Here is a 25359-nt window from a genome sequence, read left to right as displayed (position 1 = left end):
CTAGTGCAAGAGCCAAAGAGCACCTGCAGAAATTAATAAAATACGCTAGCCTCGTTTTGATATTTATATATTGTCTTGTTTCTCAGGTGTACTTTATCTAACAGAAGCAGCATTTCTAACAAGGATTTAGAAGTATGCATTTAGTTAGTCCTGCTGTAGTGAACTGCACAGGATTCCAAGGCTTTTGTAGGAGATCTTAGGCAAAAGGTCCAAGGCAGAAACAACTTATGTTCATAAAACAGAACATAAACAAAACCCCATTTCTAACATTCCTAATGGTAATCCAAAACAGACACCCCCCAACCACAAGTGCTGATAAATCCACTCATTCTGCACCTGACTTTAATCTGGGGAAAAAAGGAAAAGAAGAAAGAAAATCCCAACTCTCCTCCCACTCCCAGACAAGTGCCTCAATCAGTCTGGCAACAGCCACTTGCTGCCCTTTTTGATCCCATGATGTTTGTGTTCTTATTGAACCTGGGTTCTCAGTCAGCCAGATGTCCTGTGGACCAACCCCCATATCCTCTCCCCTCCCTTAATGCAGGAAAAGAATAGAAAAAAAGAAACCTATGGAGGGTCAGACTCATACTACTTCTATGTAAAAATAAGCAAAGACTACAGATTCAGATGGGATCTAAGCTTTTTGATTCAGACCAATGACCTATCCAGAAACTGATGTTACAGAAGTTATTAGCTCATTCCCTGACAACTGAATCATCTTCCAAACCGTTCATAAGGCTCCTGTACATTCAGAAGAACTCAGTGACTCTCACCTCTGGCTCGACAAGGTTAAATCAAACTGGCCATCAACCTGGCAGGTGAAGTGCTCAGAGTCATCAACTTCTTCCCTCCTTAAAACAGAAATTGCAGTTCAAATGAGTTAAAGATGAAACCATAAAACAACTGAGGTAATGAAACCACTTCTGTGGTTTAGATTACAAGCAAAGCTAGCACTTCCTTTTTAAATTCCCAGCATATTCACATTAAAATCTATTCTAATAAAGCTGACAATGCAACACGGATGCTTAAACAATGCAGAGAGAAAACTGGCTGTTTTGCTAAAGTAGTATTAAAAACTAGCTAGCAATGCCGAAAAAATCTTATCTTTAAAGAGACTACATTCAATAAACTTTGGGAATGTACCAGCTGGTGTAAAGCTTAAGCTACAGAAAATTTACATTGGCATAGGCATAGGTTATTGTGAAACAATAGGGAAGCAATAAGGCAGCCTCACCTCGTTGGTGTTTTTGAAGCCGAGGTGCTCGTTTTCTCTTCCTGAGAGGGGATCAGCAGTGAGGCATAGCGCCGCTCAGAGGAATTTGTATCCATTGTGAAGTTCAACTCTTGGCTTTTACCTCCACTGCTACTTTCGCTATTGCAATCTGTGCTATCCAAGTTATCCGAATCACTATTCCCACTTGCACCACCACCTCTTGGCTCTCCATTTATTTTATTTTTATCTGCTTTTTGCTGTGCTAGAGATATATGCTGATCTGGCAAAATTATCTGCATATTCTGAGGAGTCTCTTTTGTTTTATTTTTCTTATTTTTTCTATTTGTGCTGGGGGTAGTCACCACATTAGCTCTCTTCTTCCCAAAGGCATTTGTGAAAGTAGTTGAAGTCGCAGAAATTCCAATTGTAGTTGTTGTAGTTGCACTAGGGGGCTCTATAGGAACTTCTTGCTCCACTGAAAGAAAAAGAGTTGATACACGATCAAAACCCACAACACACAGAAATCAGTTCCCTGACTGAAGACACCACAGCTGAAGTTATGCTCCTCGCTGAGCTGTCAGACTATTTGCACCTCATTCAGCCCTAAATCCTCCAAGAGTGGGAACAAAGCGGGGTGAGAAGTGAACAAAGGTGGGGGGAGGGAAGTGAACAAAGGAGTTTTGCCAGGAACTCTGACTGCAGGGGGAAGAACCAGGGCAGAAGCTATGCAACAACTTCCCAGTACCAGCCTTCAAAAAGATTCCCTTACCTAGATGCTTAAAAAAAGGCACCCCCCCACAACTACACTGTTCATAGAAACACTTGTACTTTACCTTCATCATCATTTTCTTCTTCATCATCATCTTCTTGCAGTTCAAGAGTTTCTTTAGGCTTGTTTTCTTCATCTTCTTCTTGTTTTCTTTTTTGTTCCTCTTTCTTCTTCTTTCTCTTTTCCTTTCTTTTCTCCCTTTTAGCTGCAAGAGCCTGTTTTCGGCTCTCCTCTCTTGACTATATAGGAGAAAACGATTCAGATTTAAACAGTTTCACACAGACTAAATTATACTTATAATTCAGATTTTCCCTAGAAATCTGGGGGGAGGGAGAAAGGAGAGAGCACGATGAACTAGAATGACTATCATATACTGAATCATTATGCAGAAACTGGGCAGACCTTATGGCACAACAGGACTAGTTGGTCCCAAAACTTCTGAGACAACAAAGTAACAACCAAAACAGAGGTATTACAAAAAAATAATTTTACCAGAAAACCAGCAAAATCTCTCATCACCTCAGTCCTTTCTCAAAAAACATTTAGTAACCTCATCAAAATTTCTGCAGCAACCTTTGACTCAAAAAGATCTCCCAAAATATTTTACAGATAAAACTGCTATCATTTTAACCACTTTTTTTTAATGTATGGACTCAGTCAACTATGTTATAGTGTAGCTTTGTGCAGCAACTGATAGGTGTTTAACAAGTCAGCAACATGAAAAATTTAATAAACCAATATGGAACTTGTTTGCCAAAAATTCTAAGAGCCTCCATTAAGAGAGCTAACGAGTGCTTACGAAACATCTGCATTACTCTGGGACACTTCACAGTATTCTCAGCGAGGGAGAAGTCGATTTTCCCCACTCAACTCCATAAGCTCACCGGGCAGCTTGCAGGCAGGCTCTCCTTTGTAACACTGAGCAGACGTCTGTAAAATGCTTACGGACTGCGCCTTGCCCAATACATAACGTACCATGTATCACACCACCGAGACGGAAGACCTCCCTTATTCACACGTCATCTGCACTACCTAAGGTAACTATTCCCAAGTCCAAGCTTTCCTAAAAAGGACAATGGAGCAGCTGAAGCAGAAGCCAGTTCTAATTTGCCACCCTCAGTACACGCTTCACTTTTTGTATATTAGATGAAGGAAAGCACATAGAGTCACAGCATGAACTACTGCCCCAGGAGGCACCAAGAGGAAATACAGCCTATAGATTAATACATAGTTCAAACTGTTATGCTACATGACAGTAATTCTCTACTCACTTTTTCCAGGTCTAGCTCCTTCAGCAATATAGTTGCATTCTTATTTGCTTCTGCAGCCTGCTGGTCTTTAGCTTTCACAATTGTCTCCACACACTGGTGACACTTTTTCAACAGGTCCTGGAATGCAAACTTGTCTTACTACTTCCATAATAAATTAAAATTGAGGACTGAGGCTTGCTCTACAAACTTGATATTAGCTTCCCTGTATTCATAAACATACTAACTATTTCAACAGGACTAAAAAAAAATAATCAGCATTTAAAAATCTGTGTTAAAAAGGAGACATGCACAAACCTCCAAATAAAATGTACATGAGCAAACATACACATTCAGTTTTTGAATACTTAAGGATTTCTCGTGTATATTTTCACTGAAAATAAGGGACAAGGTCATCTCCTGAAGTTACACTCACCTTGTCAGTTATCGTCGCTATGTATCGCATGCATTCAATATCCGAAGGGAACTGGTTAACTTCTTTCACCAGGAACTGAACTACTTTCACATGCCCCTAAAATAGCAAAGAAAATTCTGATCTCTTGTATACAATTGTCAGCGTTCATCATAAGTTTGATACCTCTTAGTCCAATGCAAAAGACTAAAAATAAGCAAGAACATTTCTGGTAAGCTGCTGTTTAGGAAGAAAGGTAGTTAGTTTGCTCAGTGTTGACAGCATGTCTGCTGTTCTACATCATGGTGGCAAAGACAAGCTCTCCCACAAGTAATTTTTATTTTAAAATACAAGGACCAAACGAGGCCCAAGGGCAGAGGCAGCTGTTCATGTTTTTATTAACAGCCAAGAAGACCCCTCTTTAGACCCCACACGTCACCCCAACCCACTCTCTTGGCACTCACACTATGGAGCTAACTTGTTTTATTGGTTCAGTTACAAGGTATGTCTGGATCAGGGTACTAAGTCTCCTGAGTATTATCCTGGCAAATACATTCCTCTGCTGCTGGATCCATTCATTGATGGGGTACACTGTGCAACCACACAGAAGGTATCCAGCTGCTGCCTCTGAAGTTATTTGAAAGCAGTGGCATGCTCAGTATTGCTGTTTGTCAAAAAAGCTGTACACTTATTTGATATTTTGTCAAAGGCAAAGCAGCTACAGTTAATAAATTCCTCTGCTATAGCTGTGGCCCTTGCATCCAACAACATAACTGATGAAACCATCACAAAGCAATGTTCTTCCTGCCAAGAAAAAAAGGTGGTGACAAAAGAGCTGACTACACAAAGTGTCCAACTCAGCAACAAACTAGGAACAGAACAGGAGAAGTACAAAGGAATCAGGACAATTTATTACAGACTGGTATCTTGTTAATCTCAAAAGCAGGACTGAAACAAGCAGTATAATCTGCAGAAATTGAAAGGGGACTATGGTAATCTCAAAACAGTGAAATCTCAAACATAGAAGTTTTTGGACAGTGTATAATTGGAAATAATAAAGTTAAAATGGTTTATGGAACAAAGTTTTTCACCTCTCAAAACTTAAATCTGTGTGAGTTACACAGATTATGATTAGTTTGAAGCAGGCATTTCATCAAAATAGTAATTTTGATGTGTAATGTTTGATTCTTCCAAAACCAAGCATTCAGATTTAAGGCCAAATGAGAAATTCTGTTTTAAAAACATTTAGCATTGAAACATAAAATTAAGTTGGTCTCCTACCTTGCGAAATGCTGACATAAGAGGTGTAATTTTCCGATTATCTGCAGCATCCACATCTGCTCCTGCTTGCACAAGCAACTGAACCACATCATAGTGACCACCATTAGCTGCCAACCACAGAGGCGTGTTTCCTTTCTTGTTACGAACATCAATATGTGCTCCTCTAAAAAAGTACAAGTGTAATTGAGTATGAGTAAAGGTGGAAGTCAGGAAGTAAGATCACAAAAGATCAGAGAACAATTGGATATAGAATTACTGAAATCTGGTAGCTAGGGAAATTCTGTCCCTGAAATCTGTCGTTTAAGTTGCAATGTAGTGATACAGGGATTATTTCAACCTCCCTTACAGAAACAAACCCTCACCTAATGCAGCCTACTGCACCACAGCTATGCAACTACTGACCATGAGTGCTTTGAATAATCATTAATGCGGTGACTACCCACAGGATGAAGGCAGCCCCTTGAGATTTTAGCAGCACACAGGGTTATGCTTGAAGAGATCAAGAGCTACTTCCTGTCTTTGCCCCTCAAGCGACAGTGGGGAAACACTCACGTGGGAATTGCTGAATTAAGACACAAGCCAACAGAGCTGCCAAGCCAGATGCTGTTTGCTTACCTCTGGGCCCAGCTACCTGCTTATCTTAACGCTGGAGTAGCAGGACATTCCAGGATAACACTGGAGAGTAGGGAACAGATACAACGTCCTGCTTCCAAAGCTTCCAATTCCCTTTGCTCTCAGATGCACAAGGCAATGTAAACAAGGGCACCCTTGCAACAGAGGAATACAGCTACAGAACAAATGTGCCACTAATGAGAAGAAATAATTTACCGATTAATCAGGAGCTCACAGAACTTGTAGTGACCCTTATCTGCTGCAATTGTTAAAGCTGTATCTCTTGAGGAAGGCACAGGTGGAGCATTAACATCTGCTCCTTTATCAAGGAGAACCCTTCCAACCTCTGCATATCCTCCTGAAGCCGCTTCCATCAGAGGTGTGAGACCAGTCTGTGCCAAGAGAGTAAGTTACACAGTGTGAAATGTGAACAATATATTTCAGATAAGATACAATGATTTCTACGCAGGGAAATCAGATTTTTTTTATTTAGCTGCTTATATTTAGCGTAGGAGCCTAACTTCAAACAGTCTCTTTCTCAAAAAAACCCAACCAAAACCCCAAACAAAACAAAAAACACCCCAAAACCCAAATACTCTTGGGCTTTGATTTACACAAACTCAAGCAAACTCCTGACTAAGTACCACCAGATACCTGTCTCAACAGCAAAAACAAAGTTTACAACAGAATCTCTAAAACAGAGGTTAGAACAGATCCAAATGAAGACTCAAGTGTTTCTATGAAAATGCTCAGAAACTGGCTTTATAGCTTTTCTCTAGCCTCCCTTAGCGCTGAGACTGATCTGGGTCCAGCTTAGTTGCCAGGCTAGACTGTTAAATAAACTTATACTAGCTGCTAACATGCCCAACTGACCATTTGAGAGCTGGCTTTTATCCATATCCCCTTTTCTCCAGCCACAGTCATTCCAGAAGCAGGCGGGGTAGACAGACACAGCAATTATTTCAGCAGCCTTAGGAGTTACCAAAAATTCCTTTGTGCTGGGGAAATCAGTCTGGCTGTCTACACAAGCTTTAAGCTTGCTTTATGGCAGGAGACACAAAGCTGTCCCAGAGTACCAAAGGATGGGACCTGTGGAGCATTTCAGAGGCACAGAAAGTCACAGTACTGAAGCCACGGGTTCTACAGCAACGTAAAAGCTTTACAAAGTTTGATTGCACTACTTTGGTTGTAGACAAGAAATCTGTTCTATATGAGAATCACTATAAGCAACACTATTCTCTTCCTGCCCGGACTTCACTCATATGTAAAAATATGTATATCTATCTGTTCTGTTAATGAGCATCATGTCAAGCTTAAACCTGAGAAGTATCTCAGTACTACAGAACAAGAGTCAATCTAAGCTTCACTATCATCTCAGAACAACCAGTCAGCTTTTCCCTAATGCAAAAAATTCATCATCATTCTGCTTTTATTTTTTTTTTTTTTTAAAGCCAAACTTATTTCAGATCATTTAAAAAGTCCTCTGAGCCCAGAGGGGCTCAGGAAAATCTGAAGAAACCTGATGACTCAGAGAAATCACCTGTTAGAAATAAGCCATAAGGAAAGGCGATTCACACACTTACCTTTGCCCTGTGCTCGACATTGGCCTTCCTGTCCAAAAGCAGACTGACCACCTCTGCTCGGCCCTGGAAACAGGCCAGGGTGAGGGCTGTATTCCGGTTGGTCTCAATTTGGGCGTTAATGTCAGAACCCATATCGAGCAACAGCTTCACGGCAGGTACATGGCCATTCATAGCAGCCAGCATCAGAGGAGAAATACCTAGCTTACTCCCGGTCCTAAAGGGAAAGAAACAAAACTGCAGTTCCCAGAACCAAAGGAATGCTCTGGGAAATGTATCTAAGAGGAACAAAACATTTTGTTGTAAGCCAGAAAGGAACATGTAACATATACAAATATAGACACTGACCTAAAATACTAGCATTTTTAATTGATTAGGAGAAACCAGAGTAGCTACATGCAATAGACAATTGCAATTTATAAACAAGAAAAATACATTTCAGCTTTTAGACATGCAGATGGCTGAAGCACACATAAGCCTTAAACTACATATACTAAAATCAAGGCTGCATCAGATTCATTCAGAAAAAAAAGCTTCTAGTACAGCTGCAGTTTGAGCTTTCTCTAGTGACAGAATATAGGTAAGTTTTCTTAAGAGGAAAAAAGAGGAGGCTTAAGAGACACAGCTCTCTAAATTTGTTGCTCTTTCTGAAAAAGACATCTTCAAACAAACACATAGAGCTGCCTTGATTGTGTTGGCTGGTTCCTTTACCTGGTTCTATTGGAAATAGTTTGACTTCTAGATCCCAGAATGGTGGGAAAGGGAAAGGGAAGGAATAGGTCTGCAAACTACAGTAATCCCTTAAAATTTGGGTATAAAGGAGATGAAGTTTGTGGTAGTTAAAGGCAATTTAAAAGCACTACGATAACATGAACATAAAGGATAACATCAATGCAGAAAGGCTGCAAGGCGGTCTGAAAGTACTAGAGATGCCAACCTATGCCTCAGTACACAGCCAGCAACGGAGTGTCTGTGCTGTGCTGCACTTCATCTGGTGTACGTAGTATATTACCTTGAATTAATTTCTGCCCCAGCATTGAGAAGAATCTTGATGATATTAACATAGCCACCAGATGCAGCAAGGCTTAATGGCGTATAATCAGACACATTCCTATGTTCTTTATTTGCTCCCCGGGCCAACAGCAAATCAACAACCTGGAAAGACAGCATGTGTATTACAAGACATGTTGTGGCCTTTGCTATTATTCAGAAAGTGAATCAAACCTTCCAGTATGCTACCAGTTTCCACTGTCAATAGGGAAGTTTCTGCAGGAAAACCTCTATCCTCTTTTGCTTTACTTTTACATACGCGTTGTACAGACTTAACAACTGATGAATACATCAGCTAATCTGCGTGAGTTGTAGCAGTGCAGCACTTGTCTTCCAGAAGAATTATTTTACCTAATAAAAAATGCAAAGCTCTAAAGCGAAGCTCTTCCTGTGAATCTTAAGTTTGCAAACAAGTGATTTATCCCACTCCCATAATGTCTCACACTGTTTGAGCGTCTCTTTCAGAAACTCCCACAACTTAAATTCAAATGACACTTGAGCCAAGTTTGACCATCTGTATTATATGGTCTTTCCAACAAAACACATGGTAAAAATCAGACCGACTGATGTTAATGGAACAAGCATGAGGAAGGACTTCTCTCCTCTATCAGAAGCTGCTGAAGAGACATAAAAGGGGGAAAAACTAAAACATTTCTATTGATGTACTGCACTTCAGTGGGCCTGTGCTGTGTTTGAGTGGCAGGGTTTTTGATAGTGGGGGAGAGGGCTACAGCAGTGGCCCCCTGTGAGAATCTTCTCTAAAGTTTCCCTGGTCCCAGTCAGACCTGCCTCTGGCTAAGGTCAAGCAACGGTGGCTGCGCCAACGTATTTAAGAAGGGGAACAGGAGAGGGGGTTGGAGACTTTGAGGATGAGTCATGAGAAGGACACCTCTGTGAACACCGAGGTCAGCAGAAGGAAGGAGGAGGAAGGAGGGGAGGTGTGCCAGAGCAGAGACCCCTCCTGTATCCCATGGTGGGACAGCAGGGCTGCCCCCCTGACACCCGTGGAGATCACCAGCCTGTGAAGGACCCCCCAGGACTATGTGGGGAAAAGAAGCCCCCGCTGCTGTAATTTGGCGCTGGGAGGATTGCAACACATGGAGGTGACCCACACCAGAACATCTCGAGAAGAATGCATCTTGTAAGGAGGACTCATGACGGAGAAAGTTTGTGGAGGGCTGTCTCCCATGAAAGGTGACCACACTGGAGCCGGGGAGGGGGAGAGTGCCTGCCCCCCCCTCCCCCCCCCCCTTTTCAGGAAGGAGCACCAGACTGACTGCACCCCCCATCCCCTGCCCCTGTGCTGCTGCGGGAGGAGGTAGGAATATTGAGAACAAAACTGAGCCTGGGAAGAAGGGAGGGGTGGGGGGAGGTGGTTTTTTAAAGATATGATGATGCTTTCTCACTGTCCCATTCTGTCTGTTAAGTGTCACTGTTGTTAGTGTTTTGAATTCAAGTGATGTCTTTCTTCTTCCCCTAACAAGCCTGTCTTTTGCCTGTGACCATAACAGCAGAACTACATCTCTCTGTCCTTATCTCCATTCCTGAGCCTTTTGATTAATTTTCTCCTTCCCAGTGCAGAGGGGGAGGGGGTGAGTGAAGGGCTGCGTGGTGCTCAGTTGCCCTCTGGGCTCAAACCAGGACAGGGCCTCATTTTACTACTAACATAGGCTAGGTGATTTTCAAATAAGCCAGAAAAAGGCTGTCTCACAAGTTACTAAACCAGAAACATAAGAGATAGATTCTGGCATAAGGGAAAAAAAATAAAGAGGAAGAACAAAGACTTGAGTAGTTCAGTGAGTAACACTATCACAGGCCACACTGATCTCTACTTTTATTTGTGAGCAGCACTTCTACTGTTAAAGATCTGCAATTCAAAAGTCAAAGTGGAAACTTTCCAATTTTGGCCAACAGTTTTAATCCTTATTTAATCCTTCCAAAACTTACCACTCCCATATCTGGCACAGAGTCCTTTGCCATTTCCATGCCATCTTCTAAGCTAGTATGCCCATGACTAAAGTAGAAAGGGTTTAAACAAATCTTATTTGGAACAAAAAAAAAAAAAAAAGCTGAGAGAAAACCAAAACATCTTTGGAAGACTAGTATAATGTGCCCTGCACCACACCTGCCTTATCAGCCCTGCACATTGCCACTAAACCGTGTACTGCCAACGCAAAATTCCAGTTTCTGTCCTTGTGTGCCTGCACCGGCTGTTTGAGTTTTGAGGATGCATTAGGGAAGTATTCCATGAATGAAGTTATTCACTGAACATCTCTACCTCCCTCACAAAAGTACTTATCTTGCAAGGATACTGAAAAATGACCACAAGTTATAACAACTATTAGCTAATAAAACTGAAAGAGCCAAGGGAGAGAAGAATAAATTCCCCTTCCTCTTGGAAGAAGAAAAGGCCTTAAATTAGCTGCAGTTATACAGGGTAAAACCTTCCAAAAAAAGGATGATTTATTACATCATCAACAAAAACATCCACTGTACTAAAAACTACCTACAAAAAACAATTCAAACCCATTGAGGACAAATATGTCTGTACCTCTTGGCGTCCACCAGAGCATGCCAATGAGAGCGGAGTATCCTTTGTGCGCTCAGACTGTGCTTCTATATCCCCACCTTTGTCTAGAAGAATTTCCACTACACCAACATGTCCAGCAGTTGCAGCCAGAATCAAAGGTGTGAAACCTAGTAACAAGAGATCATGTTAAAAGCAACCTTGAGAATCTCAATGCACAAAAGGTTTAATTCACAATGACTTCTACTGATCAGACATGTCTTCCTCAGACTGGGGGTATCCCGGTATAAAGCCACAATCTCAGACACTTTCCTAGCTCTCTTCTGACCTTGATCTGATTCTAGTCAAATATAATTAAAAGCTCTTCAAAAGAAATCTAAATAGTACTTGGACTGATCAGCTTGTATTAAGTTCTGACCAACTCATCTCTTCAGAGAAGTCACAGTCTTCCACTTAATTCCTATTTAATAAAGCTCCAACAAGTGAACACGTCTGTGCTGTGCATGTTGCTTATTTCCAGTGGTCAATGTAAGTTCCAAGGAGAGTGGCATGGTGGTTTTTTTTCCTCTCAGCTCTAAAGATTTGAGATTTTGCTGAACTCCACTATTGGAAATACAATAAACAATCTGGCAACTACTCACCACTAGCTTTGTCAGCCCAGATTTGATATTTACCCCCATTAACTGCTCTATCTAGCACGCTAAGGTCTTTTTTAGAGGGTGATTTATAAGGAGAAAAGTGCTTCGCATTTCAAATCTACTTAAGATAGTGCTCATATGCACTTCCTTTCAAAAATACAGGTAAAAGGCATGCAGTGTCCTGGCTTTATACGGCTGATATTTTTACATGAAGTGCAAGAATAAGATTCTACATTTTTGCAAGCTTTGGTAATTTTCTGAAGCAAAGAATCCCAAATCTCAGTTTGAAATTCTCTGTTTCAAGTTGTAGTTCATGGTCAAACTGTTTTACTGTTTAGCTTACCCTTCTTGTCTCGGTGTTCAATATTGGCACCGCGTGCTATCAGTACAGATACAAGTTCTTCATGACCTCCCGCACATGCAAGGGTCAGAGCAGTGTCATGATTACTTTCAGTCTTCATGGTTGGGAATAAAAAGAAGCAGATATTCAGAAATTAAAAATACATTAAGAGAACGGTAACATTTTACAGACACTACTAGATTAAATCTTTTCCTTTCAGAACTTATCAGAAAGCAAATCCACTCAAAACCAATTGCAATTACTCACATGTGCATCAATGTCAACCGAAGGATACATAGGGAGCACCGACTGCGAGGGGACATTGCTTGGTGCCTGTGAACAAGGCTCAGGTGTAGGGGACTCGGTAGTGTGCGAGGAGCTGGTGGAGCCACTGGGCACTCTGCTATTCACAGCTGAAAAGTAATACCGTGTTATTAATCCACTCGTAGGAATGCCACATTTTATATGAAAAATATTTAGTTCCTTAAAACTGCAATGGTCTAATATCAAAACAATGAGGGGAAACAAATTAAGTGTTCCTAAGAACAAACAAGTTGGTGTCTTGCGCAAAGAAGCTTTCCAGCAGTTAAACAGTGTAAGCACCATCTCCAAATTGTGTTAAGTTAGAAAATAATTTTATGAATTAGTCTGTATACATTAGGAGTACGAATCATGAAGATTATTAGTTATCCTTTTCAGATCATAACCTTCGCTGTTAGAGTTCCATCATATGCTCAGTCTAAGCAGGCAAATAAATGATTCATCACTGAAACACAAACCTAATGTTCAGAAATACAGTCTCATCCTAGAATTCAAAAGTTTCTCGTGTAAAGGTTAGTGCACACCTAGGCTCCAGAGAAGGGTTTCGAAGCAAAATGACTGACAGCAACTTACACCACTGATCATGTCTCAGTTAAAACAACCCAGGAAGGGTGGAAGAGAAGCAGACAGGAGGGGGCAGTGAACAAAAATAAGAAAGCTGAAAACCATCTGTGCTTCCTAAAATTTATTCTGATCGATCCACAGCCTGTAAAAATTCCATCCTGAAAATCTAGCACAGCTCAGGGACATAAGGAATGCAACTTTATCTTCTTTTTATAAAAAAAAAAAAGCACGCTTTTTTAAAGAAATGATAATGGAGAATCAGATTTTATTCAACTAGTTTAAATGAAGCTTTACCAGAACAAGCAGAGAAATACCCCTGCACATATATACCACGTGGCCAAGATCTCTGCCTGTCTTTGTAATCAAATGAGAGTCTGAGGGGAGCCCACATGTGGATTACTTGGCAGGAAGGTCTAACCTGCCTATGCACTAGCTACAGCGCACTTCGACTGTCGTAAACCATGCCAACATTGCAGCTGGATTTGACAAGTATTGTCACTGCTGGATTGCCAAATTTCTATACTGTGCAGCCTCATTAGATGGAATATCTGCTTAGCTTTAATTATTCCAAAACACACAGTATTTTGTAGTATTCCTGGAACAAGCAACTGATGGAAAACACTAGCAACTGCAGATAAGAAATAAGCAGCAGCATTTTGATTTTGTCCAGGTGGTTCAAGCAATGAGGGAAGGTGAAGGATGAACTCAAACCTGTGTATGACTTAAAGAGAAATTTCTGCAAACATTTCCCAGCTCAACCTTCCTGATTCCATTGACAAATTACACACCAGCAATTACTCACAGGAAAATGGTGCAGACAGAAAAGTCTTAGAAAAATCCTCAACAGGACCATTAACATCACTAATTTAGTCTACAGGACTGTATATGCACGACACAGGAAACACAGAGTAGAGCAGATTTAGATGGGTCACTTCAGTTGGGTTCTGGAAACATGGGGGAGGTTTGCCACTGAAATTTTAGGAAGTGACAGTTTTCAATTTTATTTTTCGAGTAAAGCATTCTCCTTGGTGCATGGGCAAAACCCAGCATTAACATTTGGCTACCACATTTAAGCAACAAAGTCTGGTATCTGCATTCAGAGTTGAATGTTGTAACATGAAGGAGAAGTCAAGAGCAAATCAGGTTTGTATTAAAAATTTCAAATATAAAAGCTCCCATACTTCATCTGCTTACTATTGATTACTTACAGCACCAGATGAGCATTAATTAATGCAATACAATTGTTTTCTTGCTCAATGCACTGAAGTGCAAGGTACTAATTGGATTTCTAGAGGTTATTCCTTCCAAAATACAAGACACCAAATCACCCTGTTAAAGACCTATATTAAATCAAACTGGTCTTTCCTCATGACGACACTGGCTGTCAGACCTTGCAACTACAGATCCATCTAAAAACACGTGTGCGTGCTGTGCATACAAAGCAGGGGTGCGCAGAGGCACTTCGCTTGAGCCACTTTAAGGGTCCTTAATGTAATACATTCAGTGTTGCTGTTACAGGTTCCACAAATTCTCTGCACTTCACAACCATAACTGAAAACGTCCAAGTATTTCTTGCATACTCTAGATTTTCATCATGTGCTTGAAACATATGAGTGTGCGCTAAGCACTTCGCGTGCACAGTAACAACGATGTCAAACGCAAGAGAAAACACCAAAGGTAATAGAAATACAGACAAACCCTGTACTGACACCCCAAACTCCTGTTAAAAATAAAATCTAACAAATAGTCCTACAACACCCACTGATTAATCATCCCCTTATAACTACTGAGTTTACAAAGCCACAGGATTTTTTTAAAGCGTAATTTTTTATTTCCTTAGTGTGGCTGGCAAGCTGGCCCAATGAAGCATCAACATAATTCATGATCTGTGGAGCAAAACATGTCTGAGAACTTCTACTGCCAGTTTCACAAGGCTGATTTACCTCAGCCTGGGTTACACAACACACAGGTCATCAAAGATGACCTTGCAACAACGGTTTCAACATCCCTTTGCATACACTTGTATGAAATTGGAGTTAACGCATGTTTCCCCAAGTCCGTTTCTGGATTACCAACCTCGATCGCAGGAGGTGGGACAGCTACTGCTCCTGCGAACCCCACTCAGGGAGACGAGGCCATCCTCTATCGACTCCCGGGAGAGCCACCTCTCTGCTTTTGCTCCCATTATCAGGGGGAGCCTGGTTGTGCCCTCAAGGGTGGCTTCATGGTCTGACACCGGCCCCAGGGAAGTCGAGGACATCTTGCTGATCACTGGTCTTTACGGGTCATACTCAGTGCCAGAGTCTCCCCAAGGAGCAATACCACCATACCCACTCCAGACTTTCACCTCAATAATTTGCACTAACGCAGGACGACTGTGGCACTGCAACTTGGCAGTGGAGAGCAGCACTGGCACTGCCCATGACTCCAAGAGGAAAGTCTAGCTGGAGGGCATGAAACCAACCGTGGGGGATGATCACCTTCAGCATCTCTATGCCACACTGCAAGATTTTAACAGGCTAGAAAAATGTGCAGCTTCCACCCTCTGAGAAGACAAGGGGGAAACTTTCCAGCATGCATATTGCTCCTAGTGAACGGGCATTTTGTCTTCTCACCAGGAAGGGTACTGATAAACACACTGATAGCCAGGCATTGATTTTTTTTGTTTTTAATTTAAAAAAAAAAAAAATCAATTTTCACAATAAGTACCTCAGATCTTTATAAAATACTTATTTTGTGACACAGGTTTTGGATGTTTCCATAGACTTCAATATTCAAGAGACTTGTGTATTAAAAAAAAAAATATTCTGCACATGACAAAATCCAGGTTCCCCACATTTTAAGAAGGGCTTGCAACTTTCCAAAGGGACTTTCTCTGAATCAGTGTGAAGTCAAAGACAGGTCTCTAAAGACATACATGACTATTTTCCAAAGTTAAGAAAAATATCACAGGAAACATGAGTAAAACAAGAGGAAGCAAGAACTTAGTATTTTATCTAAGTATGACTCTGAGGTACTGGCAGAGCCTCAAGCAAGCAGCTCTGGATGAGATTGCTGCTGTAGTCTGAAACTGCACCTACCTAACCACTGTCATGCCAAGAGCATGAATGTTCAATGCTCATGAATACCAGACTTGGATTTCAGTTCCCCTTTCCTCACAGGAACTGGGATTTTCAGGACAAAGAAAACAATCCTTTTTCATGACTGAGCAGTCTTTCAGCCTGTCCATGCAGCTTCTCAGTAACATGTCACTGCACAGATGCTTTTGCACATTGGTAACTGCATCTTGTTTTGTGAGTCACCATTTCTCACTCCAGATTACCCTATTAGCCAGTTTTACTCCAAACAGCAATCCTCAGATGTCACCTTTCAAATCATTACCTTAAAATACCACAGTTCTGCATAACCAACCACAACCAGAATTTCAGAACCAATAAACAGTTAAATAAAGTGTCTCAAAACATACCTGGAATTTCAGTATACAAAGGGCAGTATGCAGGAAGAGAGTCAGACAGAAGCACACAGAGATGCCACCTTCTGACTAAAAACACCAGTCAAGTAGAACAAACAGGAATAAAAATATTCCAACTAGAGACAAAACCTAGCAACAAAGAAAATAAAGTTCCTCATCTTGAATACCCTAAAACAGCAAAAAAGCCTCAATTCAGATACTGCCAATTAAGAAATCTACTATAGTAAATGCATAATGTGAACTGAAATGAAACTCCAACTATGCAAGGCAATATGCTTCAAGAAACCAAATGCGTACTGAGTAATGAAAATTAGATCCAAAACGTCCTCTTCTATTGGAAGATGTGATCCAAAATAACTTACTGCTTTCCTACTCTAAACTGTGTACATCTATATCTCTCTTGCAAACTCAATTAAAATTTTGACTGTAATGAGTCACACCTTCAAAGATGGGATTAGTTGCAAGATTTTTGCTTCAGAACATCTAAAACTCCATTACAACCAAAACATCCTGGAGTGGAAAGAGCTGCTTCATTTTTCGGTTTTACCTGACTTCCCAAAGGTTACTCAGTGACTTCTGTGTAGCTTTATGAAAGAGGGGACTTGGGTACAGATCCACGACTGACTAACTGCCATTGAGACTTCCAGCACTTCGCACCTTGACATCAACCATCTCAACACCTAGCAGCTGACAAATTATGCTAGCAGACTGGCAAGATAAATACTCCATTTATTTATGTTGTCACAATTAAGTTAGTCAGCAAAATAAACACTTGAGGCTTTGTAGAAATGCAGGTTCTCCCTTACAACTAGTCTCAACTGAGGTTTTGAAAAATTTGCCTCTTACATTGCCACTGGTAAGAGCAACAGTAAAAGGTACTTCAGTGCAGAGGGCAAAAAGCCGATTTAACGTTTCTGTTCTTCTGAAGTAGACCCCATACAAACGGCAATACTCAGTGGAATAAAAAAGTTCATACCTCTTCTAAACCAAGAATCACTCACCACCATTACTGTAGCTCCACCAGTGGTACTGTGATGAAGGGGGACACTTTATCGGCACATCTGAGTGTGAGGACACAACTTTTCTAAGAGACAGACTTCCTGCGCACCAGGCACAAGCCTCTTAATTTGATTTGGCTACTTTAGCACACACGTAAAAATCAGTTCTTGTAACAGTTTCTATTGCTTAAAATTTCTTTACAAAATTAAGGACTAATGGGCAAGTCTGTGGAAAAAGGTCAAGTGCGTTTTAAATACAGATCAAGGAGTTTGGAGTATGAGTAGGTAGATCTATGGTTTGTTTTTAAATGTATATAAATTTGAGATAGACTAGGATGATAACTTCCATGGGTCACTCTTTTACACAGTCTTGATTTTGAAAGTGAGCAAAATATCTAATTCTCTTCCAACAATTTTTTGGGGGGAAGGAAGTAAAGCAAACTTATGAATTTCAGAAGAAAATATATTTCAATAAAGCAACATCAATACATTTTTGCAGGAAGCTCTGATATTCGACAGCTAAAGTTTCCCTGAGTTGCATTTCTGTAAATATAGTTTCTAATAGTTGTAGAAAGGCATGCTATTTGTACCATTTTTTGAAATGAGCAAATCTAATTTCTTAGCAAAAAAATGTCTTTAATTACCTAGCAAAACCAGTAAACAATTTCAGAACATGAACCAATATCTATTCAGGGTTTTTAAAATTATTTTAAAGGTAAAGTTTCTCTAGTGTGCAATCTGTTTCCAAACGGCATAGTTCTTGCACTCAGCTGATTGCAGCAGTTCTTCATTTTGGGTGCACTGAATATTCTGGATGTGATATGCAGCTGCTAACCATGAAAGGGTATATACTACATGGTCTTGTGCTAGATATGTGAAATGGTCAGCAACAGAAACCACTCCAAAGATTAAGCCCTTGCTGATTGTTTTGCATTAACCATTCAAATTTTCTGCCTCACGCATTCCAGCACTAAATCATGAGTAATTTTGTTTTAATGTTGGCTGAATACTCTGAAGAGCACTGTAGAGTTGGGGGAGGGAGGCATGCCATGCCAGCAAAGGGGGGACTGACACTCTATAACTCAAGAGAGTGTCTTTGAATTACACTGTATAGCTGAAGGGAGCTGGTACAAACACACCACACTATTCCACCAACTATGGTCTCCATGGCAGGTTGCAAAGTTGCAGGTAGTCTTGACTTGTATGAGCTTGATACAGTTACCATTCTAAAAGTTCACAGGAATGGCTGGCAAAAGGTCTTACTGCACATTTCTACAACTTTGAAATGAACTTGTAACTATGTACAGTAACTATGAACAGTAACTATGGGGAGGGGGGGTATGGGTGTGGATGTGGGCAGAGACAGGAAAATAAGGGCTGGGGGACAAACACAAGGTGCAAAGAAAAGTTGAAAAACACCAAATTAAAAAAAACTACAGACCAAACAACACTGGCTATATCCTACATACCTCCAGCAGCAAACATCAATCCTAGTCAAATCCATGAAATGAAGTCAACCAAAATGATACCTCTTCACAAGGGGATTCACACAACCCAACGTGTAGGAACTTCCATTCCTCTTCACACAGTTATCAACAAATGGAAGGATCTTTGGGTTATTGCTTTTCATCCAGATAAACAGGACACATTTTTGCCATATGTTATATCTAACAAGCAGATATTCCTGTACCACAACCAGGGTTTAGAGGGTATTCTGAAAACACAAGTCATTACAGAACTGAGCGGTTGTGTGCGGATTCCAGGTTGCGTTTAAACCGTAGCAACACCTTGAGCGGCAAGGAGAGGGACACATTTGTCCATACAAGTGACAATAATTTGGCTTTTTCTAGAGATGGCCTCCACAATGAAGAAAGTCACTGAAGTATAAGAAGATACAAAACTGTCATGCTTTCAGGATTCCTAATGGGCACTACTAATCACTCATGATAAGGCTTTTTAAAGAAGCATGGAAAAAGAAGAAGCCAAAGGGGCTAAAACAGGTCTCCAGTACAGGAAGTTTCACACTTTGGAAAAAAGATATTTAAAAGTCTCATGTTAGAATTGGAAGTCACTGTTAGGATTAATAGCACTAATCAGGAACTTTATTCTTAAGCAAGTATTCCCAAACTGGAAAACCCCAAGATGTTTTTGGAGGGAAGGAGAGAGAGGGAAACTGAGCACACAAATTAATGCAAAAATAGGTATATTTCTTAACCCACCTGCTATTAGGTCATCAAGAGTGTCGGTAAGCGTCTGTGCTGGAGTGGCAACCATTAATCCGTCTGGTTCTTGAACTAAGAGCCCCTGCCCAGCAATTTGCTGCTGTCCTACATTCTGCTGATTCCCTAATGCTTTCTGAAGTTCAAGAGACTCTGTCCCATTATAACCTAAATTACCAGAGAAATTACATTGCGGTGCTGGCAAAGGCTGGATAGGGACAAACTCTATTTGTTCAGCAGGTGGTGGAGACTGTTGTTGCTCATCATCTTTAGACAAGATTGTGTCAACCTGAGGTAACCCTGAAAAGTTATCCTCTGGCAGACCCTTATCAGCTTCCACTTCTGGGAAGATCCCTGTAAGTGGGCACTGCTGCTGCAGGGGAAGTGGTGTGTCTGTCTGACCTTTGGTCTCCAAATATTCTTTGGTAAACTGCTGTTGGGTTTTCATCTGCAACTGCCTTTCCACCTTCTGCAGCTCCTTCAATATTTTCTTCTTCTTCTGTACTTGTTCTTCTCTGTTCTTTTTAAGTTCTTCAATCTTATCTTTATTTAAAGGTTCACCTTGAATTAATTCCAATGATTTAAGTTGTGCTTTTTCAATAGCACTAATTCTCTGTCCAAGTTCATTCAGCTTGCCTTCAGTCTCTTCTACTATGCATTCCAAAGGCTGGTATGGGTGAAAAGGTGGCAGTAGGTCCTTATCTGCTACCTGCAGGGAACTTGACTTCTGCTTGGATGCACCTAAGCACATGAAAAATGTTTGAAAAAATGCCATGCTGAAGATACCCCAAACCTCCCCTCTCACCCACCAAAAAAAAAAAAAGTCTTTAGAACTAACACTGCACATCTGTCAAAGCACAAAAAGGAAAACCCTACACTCCATGTTAAGACAAGAAAGGACAAAGCATATAGCTGGAATTTTCAATATTGATCCTAATACCCCTTTGAACATAGCTATTTTAATCTTAAAGAATAAGGAATCTTTATGGTTTCTGACATACATGACAATGCATCTGGGAAGTGAAATCAACAAGAAGAACAAGGCAATTTAAATAATTTACCGAGTTCCCAAAGTCGTTCTGGTGTACAGAGCAATTAAACTAAGACTATTTTCCAAAGGCTAACTTCCAACAGCAAGATTACAAGCAAAAGTAGTCTATATTTGAGAGAAGACTAACTCTAGTATTTTGAACTATTATTTCTCCAAACACTATAGCATTCCACCTTTACGTTACAAGCAGATTCCTGCCAGTGCAGACTCAATGTACACAAATACATTTTGAAGCTTTAGCACTTTTTAAAAAGTTCCAAGACAAAATTAACAGCTTGCTTGCCTCCCTCTCTCCAGTAACAAATTAACAATTCTGCTCGCTATTAAGACTTAAAAAATAATCTTCAACATGAATCTAGCAAAGAACACCAAGCCAGGGCAGTGCTTCTCTGAGTGCTCACTGCCTTCAAGCAACCCAAGGCTGCTTTCTCAAAAGCCACGTCCATGAAACCTCCAGTCAGATCTTGCTAATAGGAATCTATTAAGTGCTGAAATTTTCATTATTACTTCAGTGTAAGAAACTTTAAAAACATGGAAGGTTTTAGCCTAATCAAATAATTTGCTGCACTAACAGTCATTTGCTATACCCAAACAGTGATATATGTAGCTTTAAAAAAAAAAAAAAAGAAAACTTGAATTTTTACAAAGCAGACTCATACAATTAATCATTAGAAGGGGAATTTAAATTATATACAGTTTGAGTCATGGCTTAAGTTACCTAACCGTCACACAGTTAAATGAAAATCTGGATGCAAGAACTAAATTCCAGATCAGTCACTAGCTCTGGAAGGATTGAGTTTCCTAAAACACTGATTTTATTTCTCTCAGGGCCTCCTTCACAGAAATTCACAAGTGACTTCATTTTGCATTGCTGTCAAAACAGGAGTCACATATACCTCACTGAAATTAATCTTTTTTTGAGGAACTAATTGAAAAACAAACAAATGTGAGAATTTTCTCTTAAAAGAGAATTTTCTCTTATAAAGAGAAACAACAAATATTAAAATAGAATCGAACCAACTCTGTGCTGAATACCTTCACCAGACTCTCTGGAGTAAAAGCAAACCATATCTAAATTTAAGGGAAACAACAAAAATCTTAAGTCCAGGAAATACCCCAGCATCCCACAAACCCTGCAGACACCCTTCAGTAAGCTCTTTCTCCAGCTCAGTACTTTACATGGCTGCCTTGCACAGGTCAGTAGTTCCAGCTGAATACCTATTCCAACCACTACTATTATTTTGTCTCTGAGCCATAAGTGAGTCCTAAGAAAATTTCTTGGAAGACAATAAAGAATTTGACTGAAGTTTAGCAATAACTTGCTTTGTGCTGGCTGATGGATATTTAGCTCAACCCTGCTTTAAGCTGCTGGCTGTTTGGCTTTGCAGTGTGCTCAGGGTTTATACAGTTATACTTTCATTTTTAAAAGTGTGACTTACATTATAAGTTTTGCAGACCACTCTTGAAAAATACATTTGCACTCACCAAAAGTCTCTGAAACGCTTGTCAGTATCTTTGCTAGAAACTAATAAAAGTCAACAGGTGTCTTTTGAAACTAAGCTGCTCCACTGCTGAAGTAGCAGAAACGTTATAGAACCCTTACTTCAAATTAAACCTGCCTTTAACAAGCAACTAAGATGGGAACCCTTTGCACTGCTCTGTTTAATGCTGTTCCTAAGGTTACCGTATCTACCATTTACATCCTAACACAAAGCATTCCCACGACCTGGCAGCTCTGGACAGCTTCCATCATTGTCAGAAAGAAAAGCTGCAGTTCAAAGAACCCTCAAATAATAAAGTACTAATATTGTTCCTCTCAACTAAGTTCCACCTGGGGAGAAAACAAGCCTGTCACAGGAAAACTCTTCTACAAGCACAAGAGAAAGTAAATCGTATCAAGACCTGGACTGGGCAGAGGAGCCAAGGCTGGTCTCACAGCAGGCAGCACTCCCCAGACAGAGGCTCAGACCGTGAGCGACCACAGAAGTCAGGACACTTTCTGAAGACAGGCTTTAGGAAACCAGCAAGCGAAGAGCTGGACTCTCAAGTTTCAGAAGAGGTATGGAGATTTATTTTAATCATCTTCTAATTAGTTAGCAGGGCCACTTTTCAGGTTTCATATCACCCTTTCCATGTCAGAAAATAGCTGCAACCTGTGATCTTGGAGATACTGGAAAAGGATGAGGGATAGGAAGAAAGATCTGCTACACCTGACATGCACACCTGAACGGCTGGTTCAAACCAGAGGGGGAGAAGATGTTCTTGGTAGCTTCAAATATGTAAGCATTGTAATATAATATTATAATATTGGAAGTTTTTAAAAGTAGCAATTTCCTGTTTTATCCAAATCTCTTCTATATTACAATGTCCTGAAAAATACTGTGCCCATTTTAATAAATATGAACAAGACACAACTTTATGTAAATGGAGTAAGACTTAAAAATCCGATCGTAGGCCAGATCATAATTACTTCAACTTTCCTTTTTTATTTTGTTCATTTATCTTTTTGGTGGAGCATCAATCTTCTACACAGGCAACCTACTACAAAATCAAACCTAGCAATATTAATTAGTCAATCTAGCCTCTAAAGCAACTGTTTTGGCCACTTCTAGAAGACTTGTTTAGTACAAAATAAGACTGAGGATCAAAGAAATCCAGACATTTTTACACAAATACCACCTGCCATCAGGTAATCATGACTACAGGACAAAGAATTGTTTGGTTGACAGAAAACCCAGAGTGGTTATAGGCACACCAGGAACGCCACAGAGTAAGGAAACTACCATTTCCTAATTTATTCTGTGAACCGTAGCACCAACTGCTTTATATTTCTACATTCCCACAGGATCTGGTCCCTAACCTGACCGACTCAGCCTTTACCATCATTCCACACACGTCTTCAGTTTTTTGACCAACACACACAACTCAGGGTATAGAACAGAATGGTTTGGGTTGGAAGGGACCTTAAAGATCATCTAGTCCCAACCCCCCCTGCCACAGGCAGGGACACCTTCTGCTAGCCCAGGTTGCCCAAAGCCCTGTCCAACCTGGCCTTGAACCCTTCCAGGGAGGGGGCAGCCACAGCTTCTCTGGGCAACCTGTGCCAGGGCCTCACCACCCTCACAGGGAAGAATTTCTTCCTTACTAATCTAAAACCACCCTGGTTCAGTTTAAAACTGTTACTACTTGTCCTATCAACTACAGCCCCTGATAAAGAGTTCCTCTCCGTCTTGCCTGTAGACCACCTCTAAGCACTGAGAGGCTGCTCTAAGGTCTCCCCAGAGCCTTTTCTTCTCTGAGCTGAACAATCCCAACTCAGCCTGTCCTCACAGGGGAGCTGCTCCAGCCCCTGACCATCTTTGTGGCCTCCTCTGGACCCCACTCCAACAGGTCCATGTCCTTCTTATGTTGGGGGTCCCAGAGCTGGACACAGCACTGCAGGTGGGGTGTCACGAGAGCGGAGTACAGGGGGAGAATCACCCCGCTCAACCCGCTTTCCACCCACTACTACCCCCAAGTCCTTCTCCTTGGGGCTGCTCTCCATCCACTCCTCGCCCAGCCTGTGTTTGTGCTTGGGATTGTCCCAACCCATTGGCAGGACCTTGCTGTTGGCCTTGTTGAACTCCACGAGGTTTGCACGGTCCCACCTCTCCAGCCTGTCCAGGTCCCTCCGGATGGCCCATCCCTTCCCTCCACCGCGTGACCGCACCACACAGCTTGGTGCTGTCAGTGAACCTGCTGAGGGTGCCTCGATCCCACTGTCACCAGCAAAGACGTGAAACAGACCAGTCCCAACCCCGACCCCTGAAGAACGTCACTAGCCACTGCTCTCCACTTGGACATTGAACCGTTGACCTCACCTCTGAACACAACCATCCAGCCACAGTAGGGCGAGACCTACTCTGCACAAGCGTGGCTGCCCAGTCATTTCTCTGACTTCTTATTCTCTCCAGGAAATGAGAGGTAAATTTCTCCTATGGAAATCTTCTGTACTTCTCCCATACACTGTAGATAATCTCCTAAGTAGCTGAGTTGCAACAGTCCGTTCACCCAGATGAGCCTCCCCCAATCAACACTACTGGTCTCGTGAGCACCCAGTAATAAGCAGGGAGGACACCATTACCAGTTTTTAATGCCTTCTGGCTGCAAGTCCTAGACACTGTGAGCAAGAGTTTGGAAAAATAATCTTCATATTTATAGTTCTCTGGTGGCTCTCCTAAGCAATTAAGCTCTTCTCATTTAAATTTGCTTAAAATACATTCACTCTTTAAAAGGTTGCTGCCTAGAACAAGTCTGACGCCATATTTTATCCTGAGTGCTTATCATTCTCAAGGAATTTGCTCTTCTAGCCCTGACTTCTAATGCACAGGATGTTGTCTTCTCCCAAGAAAGAAATCATTTACATGCCCTTTCACAATTAATAGAGCAGCACAGGTGAGATGCTACTGGTCCAAAATAAACCTACCTAAAACTAGACTTATCGACCCCATTGACAATGTTATTTTTTTGCTAACACCTAAATGACAGCCTTGTACTTTAAAATAGTAGCACAGGCAGATACTTGTGCTGTCCTCTGCAAGTCTGAGGACAGATATTTATTCCAAAGAAGTGTCCAAGAAACATGAAGTACATAAGTAATTTTCTTACATAAACAAAGTCTAGTTCAGATCTTACCCTAAAAGCACTAACTGATGAATTAGCAAGGACAGATACTTCTTGTATTTTAGAGCAAGCAACCAAATTTTAAGAAAAATCACCACTTTATTTTTAAGGTCTTTTCAGAAAATTAAAAAGACCAAAACTTTGTTTTTACAATCCATTATACTCTTCAGGAAGTTTCTGTCAACACCACAACTTGCATTTCAGCTTAGTGGTTTTTCATCTTGGCCATCACCTGAAACAGTTATAATATACTTTACTTTTTATTAGATGAAACTCTTGGACTTGTTGACAGCTCCTTAATTTCTTGAATTGTTAAAGAAAACAGAGTGGATCCAAATCCAAACAGTTAAATTCCAAAAAGATGACAATTACAATGTCATCCTGATAGCTAATATTACATAGA

At 40.9% G+C, this 25359-nt stretch overlaps 1 protein-coding gene across 21 annotated transcripts in view; it reads right to left on the bottom strand.

Annotated features, from left to right (window-relative positions):
• ANKHD1 (ankyrin repeat and KH domain containing 1) overlaps window positions 1–25359 on the bottom strand; it is a 119970-nt gene that overhangs the window by 19999 nt on the left and 74612 nt on the right. For 17 of the 21 annotated variants that reach the window (XM_074838765.1, XM_074838762.1, XM_074838766.1 and 14 more), the window contains 13 exons: window positions 19244–19984; window positions 11937–12082; window positions 11673–11784; window positions 10716–10861; window positions 8127–8269; window positions 7118–7331; window positions 5751–5926; window positions 4923–5085; window positions 3666–3761; window positions 3254–3370; window positions 2047–2221; window positions 1235–1688; window positions 774–851 (listed from right to left, as the gene is read on the bottom strand). In XM_074838765.1, the coding sequence (XP_074694866.1) occupies window positions 774–851; window positions 1235–1688; window positions 2047–2221; window positions 3254–3370; window positions 3666–3761; window positions 4923–5085; window positions 5751–5926; window positions 7118–7331; window positions 8127–8269; window positions 10716–10861; window positions 11673–11784; window positions 11937–12082; window positions 19244–19984 (2761 nt within the window). Of the gene's footprint in view, window positions 1–773; window positions 852–1234; window positions 1689–2046; window positions 2222–3253; window positions 3371–3665; window positions 3762–4922; window positions 5086–5750; window positions 5927–6421; window positions 6624–7117; window positions 7332–8126; window positions 8270–10715; window positions 10862–11672; window positions 11785–11936; window positions 12083–19243; window positions 19985–25359 lie in introns of those variants that run through there. The other 4 variants (XM_074838763.1, XM_074838764.1, XM_074838771.1 and 1 more) reach the window with 2 other exon arrangements.

This window comes from Strix aluco, chromosome 13, assembly GCF_031877795.1.
Source record: "Strix aluco isolate bStrAlu1 chromosome 13, bStrAlu1.hap1, whole genome shotgun sequence".
Lineage (NCBI taxonomy): Eukaryota > Metazoa > Chordata > Aves > Strigiformes > Strigidae > Strix > Strix aluco.
Note: the sequence above shows the minus strand (reverse complement) of the source record. Positions and strands in the feature narration are given on the sequence as shown.